A 15,422-nucleotide genomic window follows, 5' to 3' on the forward strand; every position below is an offset into this window, starting at 1 on the left:
CAATTGTCGTGTAATATAACACAACAATGGTATTGATGCACCTATACCCCGGGGTAGTATAAGGACGTGGAGGAGGGCACCAAGCCTAGACTGAGGGCATCATCCAGACAGACACGTGCTCTTATTTCTTTGAATCCAATGAAGTGAGTCACTCACAAAGGAAATATGAAGAAATAACTCATAGAACAAATAAAAAGATTGACTGGTAGTACAGTAAGCTTGGCTGATTGATTTTGGTGGCAACGGTCTACAAGGTTTTACAATTTTCCCCCACAGCAGTCAGCAGCCTGGATGTAAAAGCAGACAGTGAACTGTAATTTTTTTTTTTTATTTAACTGTAGTTGATTTACAGTTTATGATAGTTTCCGGTGTACAGATTCTTCTGCATTACAGGTTATTACAGGATACTGAATACAGTTCCCTATGCTGTACAGTAAATCCTTGTTTATCTGTTTTGTATATAGTGACGTGTATCTGTTAATCCCATACTCCTAATTTATCCCCCCCCCGCTTCCCCTTTGGTAACCATAAGTTTTCTATGTCTGTGAGTCTGTTTTGTAAATATGTTGATTTGTATTATTATTATTTTTTTTTGCGGTACGCGGGCCTCTCACCGTTGTGGCCTCTCCCGTTGCGGAGCACAGGCTCCGGACGCACAGGCTCAGTGGCCATGGCTCACGGGCCCAGCCGCTCTGCGGCATGTGGGATCCTCCCGGACCGGGGCACGAACCCGTGTCCCCTGCATCGGCAGGCGGACTCTCAACCACTGCGCCACCAGGGAAGCCCTGATTTGTATTATTTTTTTGGATTCCACATATAAGTGTTATCATATGATATTTGTCTTTCTCTGTCTGACTTACTTCACTTAGTATGATAATCTCTAGGTCCACCCACGTTGCTGCAAATGGCAATATTTCATTCTTTTTATGGCTGAGTAACATCAATGGATTGAACTTTTGATGCGAATTTTGTCGAGCAGGTGCAACAAAAGGGCCTGTTTGGAAAGGGAATTGGGTGTTGTTGAGAGAACAGTCCCAATAACCAACCAGAGGTTTGAAATTGAGTAGAGGAAGGAAGAGAGACTGTGAGAAAGCTAAAGAACCAAGGAACTGAAGGTCTGGATGTTGTCAGTGGGCAAGTGTATTAGATGTAAGCCTATGAGAGTAGAGGGCTGAGGATAGGAGACTCATTCATTCATTCATCAAGTATTTATTGGGTGATTTTTTCAATTAATTTTTATTGGAGTATAGTTGCTTTACAATGTTGTGTTAGTTTCTGCTGTACAGCAAAATTTATTGAGTGATTTTAATATGTGAGGTAGTGTTATAGTGCTGGGAGTACATCATGAACAATTCTAATTGGGAGGAGAAGACAATAAACAACAAGAATAATAAATATGTAAATTATGTAACATGTTAGAGGTAATAAGTACTATGGTGGGATGGGGATGGAGAGAATAGTGTGGGGTAATAAGGATTTAGTATCTAGTGGAAGAGTGTGATTTTAAGTGGGATTGTCATCATAGCCCTGGTTGAGAGGGTAACATTTGAATAAAGATATGAAGGGAGAGAGGGAATGAACCATGCACATATGTGAATTAAAATATTCCAGGCAGGGAGCACAGCCACTTTAAAGCCTTGAAGTGTGAGAGCACCTGGTGTTTTCATGAAATAGCAAGGAGGTGTGTGGAGTGGAGTGGGCGAGGGGAAGAAGTAGGAAATGAGGTAGAGAGATAACGGGGACCCAAATGTGTAAGCACTGTAGACCCTGGTAAAGACTTTGGCTTTTTTCGAGTGAGACAGAAAGCCATTGCAGGGTTCTGAGCAGAGAAGTGACATGATCACTGTGGCTGCTATGTTGAAAATAGAGGTCGGGAGGGTCCAGAGTAGAAGCAGGGAGACCAGTTAGGAGGCTAGTGTAATAATCCAAATGAGAAATGCAAAGTCAGACTTTGATCAGGGTGATGGCAGCAGAGGTGGTGAGAAGTAGTTGGATTCTGGATGTGTTTTAAGGATAGAGCCAATAGGATTTCATGACAGATTGGATGTGGGAGGTGAGCTAGAGTCAAGTATGACTCCACGATTTTTGGTCCAAGCAAATATAAAGATGAAGTTGCCATTATCTGAACTGAGGAAGGATGTAAGAACAGGTTGAGGGGGGAGACCAGGAGTTACATTTTGGATGCATTGAAATCAGAGATATTGGCGTTTAAATTTTCTGAAGTGGAACCATTCTGAATGATCATAAGACCCAGGGTGTGACCCAGGGTGTCTGAAAGGGGAATAAAGTGAAGTTGTTATGATTAAAGAATTTAAACTCTGGAAGTTGAAAGGTTAATGAAATCTCCTAGGACAGTCTCCTAGGATGGTGGCCCAGGCAGGAGAGGAAGAAGCAGCGCCAGGCTGCTCTCACCCTTAAAATACAGAGTTTGAATATAAATAGCTACAGGTCACACAAATATTAGTTTGAGGTGTTCAGAATTTGAATTGAACTTAATATATTAGAAATAAGCAAAATGATAAATGATCACATTTGCTGAAACACACCAGACAAAATTATGATAAGACTGTTTGGAACATATCCAGATGAGTTAGATTTATAATCCCATTGTAGCGTGGATCAAAAACAGTAGACTGAAAAAGAAATTCAATAAATTTCACAATTTAATCTTAATTGTTTTATTAAAAAGCTTTTTGGGTATGTTTTTAGATATGTTTAAAGCTCAATGATACTATTTATATCGACTCATGTAGCATTTTAGAAAGCATGGCCCTGTGACATTTTAGGAAAGTTTTCTAATAGTAACAGCAAGCCAAGAAGTACCCTCAGCCCCATTCACAGGCTATGTTTCCAAACTCTGTCCTTAACATCATTAAGAAGAAACAACAGGATACCAGTGCCTCTATAACTCCAAGTATAATGAAAGACCAAGTTCAGAAACTGATATTTGATAAAGATTTTTAAAACATCATACTGTTAGATGTCATTTATGCATCTGAATTCATTAAAGACTTCGAAATGATAATACAGGTTTATGTAGGTTCTGCAGATATAGATGGATATATATTTATCTCTATGTACTGAAACCTTACTTGAGAAGAGAGAAATCAAGAAAACTCTTGCCTTATATTGCCAATCAGTAAATGAAGTAAAAAAGATAACGAGGTAGCTATAAAATCCTTTTTTAAAAAAAATGCCACCTTGTTTCTGACTGTCAGTAACCCAGTTTGGGCTTTTTGTCTCTTCATAAATGAAACACAAGTAATCTAGATGGGCCTGGCTATTTATAAGTAGATAATATTTAAATCTTCTTCCCTTGTAGAAATTATGTTTGTGTTTATTAAAATATTCAGCATATGCAGTCTTCATCTTTTGGTTCAATAGAAAAATATAAATGATATAGGTGGTTGAATTCCTATCAAAGTAGCAAAGACATTCTCCAGACTTACATAATTCACCTGCTGAATTGGAGATGATTCACCTTTCAGTGACTTCCCAGGTGTTAACTTGGCCAAACACAATAGGTAAATCATCTTCTATTCATTTTTTTTTCTGAGGCAAGTTTTCAGTATCATTGTTTAGGAAAAATATCAGAACATATATAAGTCCATCACATGTCCATTTGAAAATTAATTTGCATCAACTTCTGAGATGTGAAGACTATGTAATGTATATTTTGTTTTTTAAAAAAACTAAATTGAGTTCCTCCTAACTAAATCAGGAGGGGGAGGAATTCTAAATCAGGATTCATGCAGTACTGAATTACACAGAGGAGACCTGATTGTACAGTGGTGTTCAAATAAAATGGTCCAGAGAGGAGTTAAGAAAGCAACCTACCCATCAGTGATCTAGACAACACAGACGTGTGGCTGTGAAACTGGGCATTTGCTTGGTGAGAACCTCATCATCAGATATTCATAGCTGATGCCTAGGAGCTTGTGAGAGGCCACGGGGAAGAAAAGCCTCAGTTCTTGGTCCTGCAGGATCCCACCCAGTGGTTTTACCACCGCCCAAGCTTCTGGCTGCACTGAGTGGCCAGTCCCGGTCAGCGGTGCCCTCTTTTCTAAATCAGTGTCAGCACTGGTCTCTCTAATGTATACTTTTCTTAACAAATGCTTTGCGAAGCTGCTGATAATCATTGTTATTTTGGTAGTCAATATTCAGCACATATTCCCCCTTCTTATGGGAAGAGACAAAGAAACTAGGGAAGATTACGCTAAGCCCACAGTTTGAAGACATGATGACTGAGGAAGCAATCCTGAAGGAAGAAGTGGATAGGTAGGATAGGGCTAAATCTTAAATGGGGATACAGGAGACTTAAGGTAAACAATAGAAAATTGTTCTTTATACATGTAGCTCTCTTGGTAAGTGATGAAGGTGGTATTTTAAGAAAATAAGTGTGAAAGTAATACGCAAGATGTATTAGGACAGGGAAAAACTGGTGTTACAGAGACCTGAAGCTTACACCAAAAAATCTAAAGATTAACATTTTTGCATCGCCTTAGAGTATTCAAAGAGTTTTAGCACACACCTCATTCGATCCTCACAGTACCCTGTGGGTGGATACAAAAGAAGATATTATCTTCATTTCACAAATGAGGAAGCAGGAACATAGACTAGTTAAATGAGGCGATGAAAGTCACACAGCTGTGACTGGCTGAGCCAGGATTCCCATCTCATACCGACTCCAGTTGCATTTCTCCTAACACGACTGTATCCTGGATAAATGTGGTAGCAGGAATGGAGAGTGAGGGATAGCTCGGAGAGATTTTGAAATAACAAGTGAAAGAAATTGGCGATTGATTGGGTAGAGGTGGAGAAGGAAAAGGAAGAGGGAAAAGGTGATTACCAGGTTTCTAAAGCCTGGAAGATGATGAGGTTAACAGTATCATCAGCTGTGTTGGCAACATGCTTGCAACATGCTTGCTACATGCTGGGCCCTGTGCCACACACTTGGCTACATTGCCCCTTTGAATCCTCACAACTCTTTGGTTTGGGCAGGAGGGGAGCGTGTATTATTATTATCCCCATTTTACAAGGCAGTTGTTCTCACTTTTAGAGGAAGAGAAAAAAATCAAGATTTTTGCTCCAAGACTAGGTAAAGCTCAGCTGGACTCATTGGCTTACGGTGACTGTACTTGGGGCCTGAGTCGCAGGCAGAGGTTTGGTGTTCTTGTATGTGTGGACGTAATTATGTTGCCGGCTATGAAGTAATCAAGCTGGGCCGATGGTGGTTGTGATGGTTCTAAGTACAGCATTGCCAAACTGTTTGTTTAATGCCTCCTAGGTACGTTGCCTGTCTTTAAAGTAGGCTGTACTAAGTAGCTGGTTTTTCCTTCGCTCTGGCCTTTAAGGTGGTCAGCCAGGTAATCCAGGTACATAGATAAGAATGCTTTCCCCCTTTGTTACTATTTAAAAATAAACATATAGGGAACTTCCCTGGTGACGCAGTGGTTAAGAATCCGCCTGCCAGTGCAGGGGACACAGGTTCGAGCCCTGGTCCAGGAAGATCCCACATCTTCCCTTAGATCCCGTGGAGCAACTAAGCTCATGCGCCACAACTACTGAGCCTGCGCTCTAGAGCCCGCGAGCCACAACTACTGAGCTCATGTGCCACAACTACTGAAGCCCGCACGCCTAGAGCCCGTGCTCTGCAACAAGAGAAGCCACCACGATGAGAAGCCCACACGCCGCAATGGAGAGTAGCCCCCGCTTGCCGCAGCTAGAGAAAGCCCGCGCGTAGCAACAAAGACCCAATGCAGCCATAATTAATTAATTCATTCATTCATTAAAGAAAATTTAGGTGAGTTTAAGAAAAAAATAAACATATAGGTATAATTACCAAATGACTAGTTGTATAAGTATTGCATTTATGCAGAATACACTATTTAGACTAAAACTCTTAGGTACAGTTACATTACTTCTTAACTGTTACTAGTTATTTTTATTTCTTAATTGTTATCAATCACAGTCCAATGTAAACCTGCTTTTCCCCTTAGGTTAACCAATTCACACATTTCTGCCTTGTCCCAAACCTCTACTGGTGCCCAGGATTTGTGTCAGACTGTGATTGTCCACATTTCCCTATAATCTTCAAAGTGCTCTATAACCTCATTTAAAAATCACTCAAGAAAAAACTTTTCCCAAATTTCCTGCTTTCAATCCCTGCTTTCTCTTCCTCTCTTGGTCAAACAGAGAGAGGAAAACAATTTACATGTCAAATAAAGTAAATAGTGGATGAAAAATTCCCCAAAGTTTTGTCAAAAAGTAGTTTACCTTACAGCTCATTTTATTTTATTTTTTAATTTTATCTTTTTATTGAAGTGTAGTTGATTTACAATGTTGTATTAGTTTCAGGTGTACAGCAAAGTGATTCAGTTATACATACATGTATATATTAATATATGTATTATATATATTCTTTTTCAGATTCTTTTCCCTTATAGGTTATCACAAAATATTGAGTATAGATCTCTATGCTATACAGTAGGTCCTTGTTGGTTATCTGTTTTATATATAGTAGTGTGTATATGCTAATCCCAAACTCCTAATTCATCCCTCCCCACCTTTCCCTTTTGGTAACCATAAATTTGTTTTCTATGTCTGTGGGTCTATTTCTGTTTTGTGTATAAGTTCGTTTGCATCATTTTAATTAGATTCCATATATAAGTGATATCATATGATATTTGTCTTTCTCTGTCTGGTTTACTTCACTTAGTATGATAATCTAGGTCCAGCCATGTTGCTGCAAATGGCATTATTTCATTCTTTTTTATGGCTGACTAACATTCCATCATATATACATACCACATCTTCTTTATCCATTCACCTGCCAATGGAAATTTAGGTTGCTTCCATGTCATGGCTATTGTAAATAGTGCTGCAGTGAGCACTGGGGTGCATGTATCTTTTCAAATTATGGTTTTCTCCAGGTATATGCCCAGGAGTGGTATTGTAGGATCTTATGGTAGCTCTATTTTTAGTTTTTTAAGGAACCTCCATACTGTTCTCCATAGTGGCTGTGTCAATTTACATTCTCAACAACTGTAGGAGGGTTCCTTTTTCTCCATACCCTCTCCAGCATTTATTATGTGTAGACTTTCTGATGATAGCTGTTCTGACTGGTGTGAGGTGATAACCTCATTGTAGTTTGATTTGCATTTCTCTGATAATTAGCGATGTTGAGCATCTTTTCATGTGCCTTTTGGCCATTTCTCTTCTGTAGAGAAATGTCTATTTAGATCTTCTGCCCGTTTTTTGATCATGTTGTTTGGTTTTTGTTGTTGTTGTTGTTATTGATCCGTATGAGGTATTTATATAGTTTGGAGATTAATTCCTTGTTGGTCGTATCATGTGCAAATATTTCCTCCCATTCTGTAGGTTGTCTTTTTTGTTTTGTTTATGGTTTCCTTTGTTGTGAAAAACCATTTAAGTTTAATTTGATCCCATTTGTTTCTTTTTCTTTTTATTTCCATTACTCTAGGAGACGGACGGAAAAAGATATTGCTGTGATTTAAGTCAAAGAGTGTTCTATGTTTTCCTTGACGAGTTTTATGATATTTGGTTTTACATTTAGGTCTTTAATCCATTTTGAGTTTATTTTTGTGTATGGTGTTAGAGAATGTTCTAATTTCATTCTTTTACATGTAGCTGTACAGTTTTCCTAGCATCACCCATTGAAGAGGGTGTATATCCATTGTATATTCTTGCCTCCTCTGTCATGTCATTAATTGACCATATGTGTGTGGGTTTATTTCTGAGCTTTCTATCCTGTCCCATTGATCTATATTTCTGTTTTTGTGCCAGTATCATACTGTTTTGAGGACCATAGCTTTGTAGTATGGTCTAAAGTCAGGGATCCTGATTCCTGCAGCTCCATTTTTCTTTCTCGAGATTGCTTTGGCTATTCAGGGTCTTTCGTGTTTCCATACAAATTTAAAAAAAAATTTCTAGTTCTGTGAAAAATGCCATTGGTGATTTGATAGGGATTGCATTAAATCTGTAGATTGCCTTGGGTAGTATAGTCATTTTGACAATATTGATCTGCCAGTCCAAGAACACAGTACATCTTTCTATCTGTTTGTGTCATCTTTGATTTCTTTCATCAGTGTCTTATAGTTTTTGGAGTACATGTCTTTTGCCTCCTTAGGTAGGCTTATTCCTAGATATTTTATTCTTTTTGATGCAATGGTAAATGGCATTGTTTCCTTAATTTTTCTTTCTTATCTTTCATTGTTAGTGTATAGAAATGTAATAGATTTCTGTGTATTAATTCTGTATCCTGCAACTTTACCAAAATCATTGATGAGCTCTAGTAGTTTTCTGGTAGTATCTTTAGGATTTTCTATGTAGAGTAACATGTCATCTGCAAACAGTGACAGTTTTATTTCTTCTTTTCCAATTTGGATTCCTTTTATTTGTTTTTCCTCTCTGATTGCTGTGGCTAGGACTTCCAAAAGTATGTTGAATAAAAGTGGTGAGAGTGGCCATCCTTGTCTGATCTTAGAGGAAATGCTTTCAGCTTTTCACCCTTGAGTATGATGTTAGCTGTGGGTTTGTCACATATGGCCTTTATTATGTTGAGGTAGGTTCCCTTTATACCCACTTTCTGGAGAGTTTTTATCATAAATGGCTGTTGAATTTTATCAAAAGCTTTTCTTCATCTGTTAAGATGATCGTATGGTTTTTATTCTTCAGTTTGTTGGTGTGGTGTATCACACTGATGGATTTGCGGATATTGAAAAATCCCTGGGATAAATCCCCCTTGATCATGGTGTATGATCCTTTTAAAGTATTGATGGATTCGATTTGCTAATGTTTTGTTGAGGATTTTTGCGTCTATGTTTATTAGTGATATTGGCCTGTAATTTTCTTTTTTTGTGGTATCTTTGTCTGTTTTTTTCAAATAGTAGTTTACCTTACAGCGCATTTTTAAAGGCTCCAAACTGTATCTCTTTAGGTATCTACCTGCTAGTTATTTATTCACTAGGCTGCATAGAGCAGTCTCTTAGCAACCATAAACTTCATGGAAAAATGCTAACTCTTCTCTGATACCACCTAAAAAGGAAGTGACCTTCTTTTAAAAGACTTGGAGTTTATACAAGCAAGAAATACCAGAATTTAGTTCTATTTGAAAATAAATTTAAATAAGTCATATTTATTTAATTTTTAAAAAAATTTATTTAAATTTTTCACAGATTTGTAAAGTGGTTTCTTCCCTATGGCCTTTTACTCTGAGGCTGCATTGGAGATTATTCTGGCCCACTCCCAGGGCAAATGACATGACTGTAGGTATCTTTCTTCCTGGTTTCCTATAGGATTGTGAAGATGTCCAGTCCCAATCTGAACATTGTGACCTTATTGGGCAGTTGTCTGACTTACAGTAGCGCTTACCTCTTTGGGATTCACCATCAAGGTGCTTTAGCAGGAAGGTCAATGGAAACTCTCATTCAGGTAGGTGAAGTCTTCAATTTTGTTTTGAATATGATGCGGGTGGTGGTTACATTTATCCTTGCTATGGGCACTTTCAGAGGCAATCCCTGGAACGCTGAGTCAGTGAGGTCCACTTTCTGCCCCAGGTCCTCTGTGGACTGAGGCTTTACAGATCAGAATGTATGGAGAACCACAAAGGATTCTCCCCTGCCTCTTGCTTCTGTCCCTTTCCGCCTATAGGTAAGACTGTCCATGTTGTGCATTGGGACCTCCCTTGTGTTTGGCCCCATTCTGGGAAAGAGCTGGCGACTCTACAAGGTGTTTACCCAGAGGGTTCCAGACAAGAGAGTGGTGAGTAGGCAACAAGTACACAGTGCTTGATCACAGACAGCAGCTCTACTACTGGTTAAAAGCTAGAGAAACTTGTGCCAGATTACTGGGTCTGGCCCTTTTATGATGACCTGAAGTTCCTGCTCCTTACTTCAAACCTTGGAGTCACATGGCTGGTGTCAGTGCTATTGGGATATAGGTCTTTAAACAAAGGTTCTGCTTCATATGCACCCCAGGCCCTGGTACTGCTCTGGGGGATGTGTGAGCTGGCCCATATCTGGCACCAGTTTGAGGGAGAGCAAGATGCCCAGAGAGGCTGTTGCTTGGCACAGGTGTGAGCTGAAAGTGGACAGAGGGAGAGTGATTACAGAGAAGCTATAGCAGATAAGCAGTTATTTCCTTCTCTGGAGCCTGATTCTTTTCCATTTAAGAAGGCCATTCTCTGCACTAAGAAGGATGAGCCTGGAGCAGTGAGCAAGAAAGAGCATACCCATTTCAGCAGACAGAATCAACCCTAGAAGCTATGTGGCAGCCAGACCACCTACATGTGCCTGACATCAGGTGTCATCCTAACCACATTCCCCCATTTTATCAGGTTTCCTGATAGAGCTGCCCACACCTCAAAGCCTGATCATCAAACCCTTTGTCTATGTAGGCCCTGCCCAGACCTAACATATTACTCAGTTGGAGTTTACTTCTCTGGACTGACAAGACTTTTTTTTTTAGCAAACATTATTAAATTGTGGTGAATATTTATCAAAATCCCCACTGTGAGTAACCATACATATGAAAAAGTTTGCCTAAAGGACAGTAAGTTCATTCATCCCTCTAGAACACTAATTCCTTTTTTTAAAAACAGCTTTATTGAGGTATAATTGACATCCAATGAACTGCACATATTTACTGTTTGATATGTTTTGACATATGTATACATTGTGAAATGTGGGATATTATCTACAAGTTTCCTCATGCACCCTTGTCGTCTCCCTCTCCTGTCCAATTCTTACATCCCCTGTCCCTGTCCCCAGGCAACCATTGACCTGCTTTCTGTTACTATAGATTAGTTTGCATTTTCCAAAATTTTATATAAATGGAATTATATAGTATGTATTTTTTTATCTTTCTTTTACTTGGCATAATTATTTTGAGATTCATCTATGTTGTTACTTGCATCAGTGGTTCTTTTCTTTTTATTGCTAAGTAATTTTCCAATGTGTAGATGTAACTACAGTTGGTTTATACATTCACCTATTGATGGATGTTTGGGTTTGTTTCTAGTTTGGGGCTATTAAAAATAAAACTGCTATGAATGTTTGTGTACAAGTCTTTGTGTAGACATATGCTTTCATTTCTCTTGGTTAAAAACCTAAGCCTAGGGGCTTCCCTGGTGGCACAGTGGTTGAGAGTCCGCCTGCCGATGCATGGGACACGGGTCCGTGCCCCGGTCCGGGAAGATCCCACATGCCGCGGAGCGGCTGGGCCCGTGAGCCGTGGCCGCTGAGCCTGCGCGTCCGGAGCCTGTGCTCCACAACGCGAGAGGCCCAGCAGTAAGAGGCCTGCGTACCGCAAAAAAAAAAAAAAAAAAAAAAAAAACCTAAGCGTAGAATGATTGGATCATATGGTGGTATATGTTTACCTTTTAAAGAAATTGCATGACTGTTTTCCAAAGTGGTTGTACCATTTTACATTCCCACCGAAAGTGTATGAGTCCCTTTCCTCCACATCCTTCCCAACATTAGACTTGGTTGGTCATTTTCACGTTGATCATTCTAATAGGTATGTGTGGTAGATTCTCATTGTGTTTTAATTTGCATTTCCCTGATTCAGTATTGAGCATCTTTTTATATGCTTATTTGCCATCCATATACCTTCTTTGGTGAAGTATCTGCTCAAATCTCTCACCTATTTTTTAATTTAATTGTTTGTTTTCTTATTATTGCGTTTTGAGGGTTCTTTTTATATTCCAGATACAGTCCTTTATCAAATAAAGATTTTCTTCCAGTTTGTGACTTTTCATTCACTTAAGAATGTCTTTCACAAAGAAGATGTTTCTAATTCTGATGAAGTCCAGTTTACTACTTTGTTCTTTAATGGATCATGTTTTTGGTATCAGATCTAAGAAACTTTTGCCTAACCCGAGGCCCCAAAAGTTTTTTTTCTATGTTTACTTCTAGACGTTTTAAGAGTTTTTGTTTTTACATTTAGGTCTATGATTTATTTTGAGTTAATTTTGAAATATGATGTGATCTGTGGATTGAAGTTCATTTTTTATATATGGATATCCAATGGTTCTGACACCATTTGTTGAAAAGAGTGTCGCTTCTTCACTGAATTACCTTTGCACCTTTGTTGAATCTGTTTCATTGATGTCATTGTTTATTTTGACACCAATACCATATTACTGTAGCTTTATGTTAAATCTTTCTTTTTTTTTTTTAATTTATTTTTGGCTGTGTTGGGTCTTCATTGCTGCGCACGGGCTTTCTGTAGTTGTGGCAAGCGGGGGCTACTCTTCATTGTGGTGCATAGGCTTCTCATTGCGGTGGCTTCTCTTGTTGCGGAGCACAGGCTCTAGGTGCATGGGCTTCAGTAGTTGTGGCACGCGGGCTCTGTAGTTGTGGCGCATGGGCTTAGTTGCTCTGTGGCATGTGGGATCTTCCTAGACCAGGGCTCAAACCTGTGTCCCCTGCATTGGCAGGCGGATTCTTGACCACTGTGCCACCAGGGAAGTCCTATGTTAAATCTTGAGTCAAGGAGTATTAGTTCTTCTCTTTCAGTGTTGTTTTGGCTAATCTAGGTCCTTTGAATTTCCATATGAATTTTTTAATCAGTTTGCCAATTTCTGCGAATTTTTTGCTGAGATTTTGATTGAGGTTGTGTTGAATCTGTAGATCAAATTGTGGATACCTGATTTCTTAACAATGTTGTGTCTTTTTTTTTTTTTTTTTGTATTACGCGGGCCTCTTACTGTTGTGGCCTCTCCCGTCGTGGAGCACAGGCTCCGGACGCGCAGGCTCAGCGGCCATGGCTCACGGGCCCAGCCGTTCCGCGGCATGTGGGATCTTCCCGGACCGGGGCACGAACCCATGTCCCCTGCATCGGCAGGCGGACTCTCAACCACTGTGCCACCAGGGAAGCCCCAATGTTGTGTCTTTTAACCCATGAACACAGTATAATTCTTCATATATTTAGGTCTTTTCTAATTTCTCTCAGCAATTTTTTTGTAGTTTTCAGTGGAGGTCTTTCATATCTTTTATCAAATTTATTCCTAAGTATTTTATTTTTTATGCTATTATACATGTTACTGTTTTTTTATTTCACTTTCCAATTTTTTGTTGCTAATATATAGAAATACAATTGATTTTTGTAAGCTGATCTTACATGCTGCAATCTTGCAAAACTACTTATTAGTTCTAGTAGCTTTTGTGCAGATTCCATCAGATTTTCTATATAGATTCATATCTTCTGTAAAAGAAATTTTCTTTTCAATCTTGTATGATGTCACTGGCTAGAAACACCAGTACAGTGTTCAATAGAAGTGCTGAGAGCAGACATCCTTGAGTTGTTCTTGATCATGTGGGGAAAACATCCTATCTTAGTCAAAACTAAGAATGATGTTAGCTGTAGTTTTATCATAGATGCCCTTTATCTAACTGTTGAAGTTCCCTTCTATTCCTATTTTACTGAGAGTCTATAAAGAATTAATGTTGGGTTTTGTCAAATGTATTTTCTGTATCTGTTAATCGTATGATTTTTCATTTTTAGCTTGCTCATATGGTGAATTACATTAAATGATTTTAGGATCTCAAACCAACCTTGCATTCCTGAAACAAACTCCACTTGGTCATTATGTATTACCCTCTTATATTGTTGGATTCATTTTCATAAAATTTTGTTTATAATGTTTGTGTTCATGTTCTTAAGGTATGTTGCTCTGCAGCTTTCTTTTCTTATAAAATCTTTTTCTGGTTTTCTAACAGGGTAATGACAGCCTTGTAGAATGAATTGGGAAGTATTCCCTCCAATTCAATTTCTGGAAGAGTTTGTGTATAATTATATAATTGGCATTTACTTATGGCATAAGTATTTCATTTACAATAGTGTGCTTCCAGTTCCCCACTCTCCAATCTTTGTGTTGTTTTTACTTTTACATATGTTACAAGCCCCACACAATTGTTACTAATTTTTGTTTAAACAATCAGTTATGTTTTAAAGATATTTAAATAGTAAATATCAATCATATATTTTTCTATGAAGTTAACATTTCCAGAGCTCTTAATTTCCTCCTATAGATCCCTATATTCATCTGGTATTATTTTCCTTTTACTTCAAGGATATCTAACATTCTCATGCAAGTGTGCTAATGCTGAATTCTTTTGGCTTTTGTTTATCTGAAAAAGTCCTTATTTCACTTTTATTTTTGAAAGATATTTTTTCTGGATGTAAGATTCTAGGTTGATATTTTATTTTCTTTAGTTGAAGATTTCCCTCTACTGTTTTCTCACTTGTCCTTGTATCTCATGAGAAATCTGATGTCTTCCTTATCTTCGTTCCGCTATACATACTGTGTCATTTTTTGCTAGTTGATTTGAAGATTTTCTCCTTATCACTGGTTTGGAGCATTTTGGTTCAGCAACTGAGTTGTTTTTATCTTACAAACACCATGAATCATGTAATTAGTTGTGCTTCCTTCTTTTCATTGGTTGTCAAAAATGCAGACCCATGTTTCTGCCCCAGTTCTTGAATGGTATGTGCTCTCCTCACCTGAGCATTCATCATAATTCTCCTTATTGTCTCTTTCCTTAATATTTTTCATCCTGTTGCTGCATACATTTTTTTAAATCTTATTTTTGTAACCACAAAAATAACACATTCTTTTTGTATTAAGTCAAATGCTTCACATATGTTTAAAGAAAATGCTAGTAATCTCTCCTCCACCACCATCATCTCTCAGTCTGACCCTCCAGGTTAATGGTTGTTAATAGTTTTATGTAAAATTTTCCACATCTATCTATGTGCTATATAAACATATAGAAATAATAGTGTATTTATTTTATAATATCCCTTGAATCCTTTGTGGGAAAAGGCAGGATATGGAAGGGACAAACAAATGAAAATGTGTAATGGTGCTAATGATGATATGCACATAGAAATCACTGCATGGGTTTAGTGTCTGTTTCATCTTTGATGGCTGGATTTGAAGCCCCTTTGGAAGGTTAACCCTGGAGCCTTTATCTCAGAGCACATAGGACACTCTAGCCCCTGTGTTGTATAGCCAGTGAGCAAAGGAAAGTTATGACCTTGACTCTTTTGCAGATAATCAAAGACCTGCAGCTCCTGGGGTTGGTGGCAGCCCTGGTGGTAGCAGATGTGATCCTGCTCATGACGTGGGTGCTGACTGATCCCATCCAGTGCCTCCAGATTCTCAGTGTCAGTATGACGGTGAGGGGCCCAATCCCTGGAGAATCTAGTTCCTGAACTGGAGGGACTGGCTTCTGTGGGTACACGGGGGTCATTCTCCCAGTAGCATTCACTGTGTGGACATCCTCCCAACGAGAAGATAAATGACCCAAAGAGGCTGGCGAGTCAGGAGCTGTGGCCACCATGAACACCTGCCCCTTGTCTGCAGGGTCTGCTCCGCTCCCACTGCTCCTCCCGCC

At 38.8% G+C, this 15,422-nt stretch overlaps 1 protein-coding gene across 1 annotated transcript in view; it reads left to right on the top strand.

Annotated features, from left to right (window-relative positions):
* Positions 1-15,422, top strand: part of GPR156 (G protein-coupled receptor 156) — a 60,587-nt gene that overhangs the window by 25,617 nt on the left and 19,548 nt on the right. Inside the window, exons 3-5 of the mRNA XM_060149327.1 lie at positions 9,318-9,453; positions 9,673-9,783; positions 15,079-15,204. Coding sequence (XP_060005310.1) covers positions 9,318-9,453; positions 9,673-9,783; positions 15,079-15,204 — 373 coding nt within the window. The remainder of the gene's footprint in view (positions 1-9,317; positions 9,454-9,672; positions 9,784-15,078; positions 15,205-15,422) is intronic.

Source organism: Lagenorhynchus albirostris, chromosome 5 (assembly GCF_949774975.1).
Source record: "Lagenorhynchus albirostris chromosome 5, mLagAlb1.1, whole genome shotgun sequence".
NCBI classification, from domain to species: Eukaryota; Metazoa; Chordata; class Mammalia; order Artiodactyla; family Delphinidae; genus Lagenorhynchus; species Lagenorhynchus albirostris.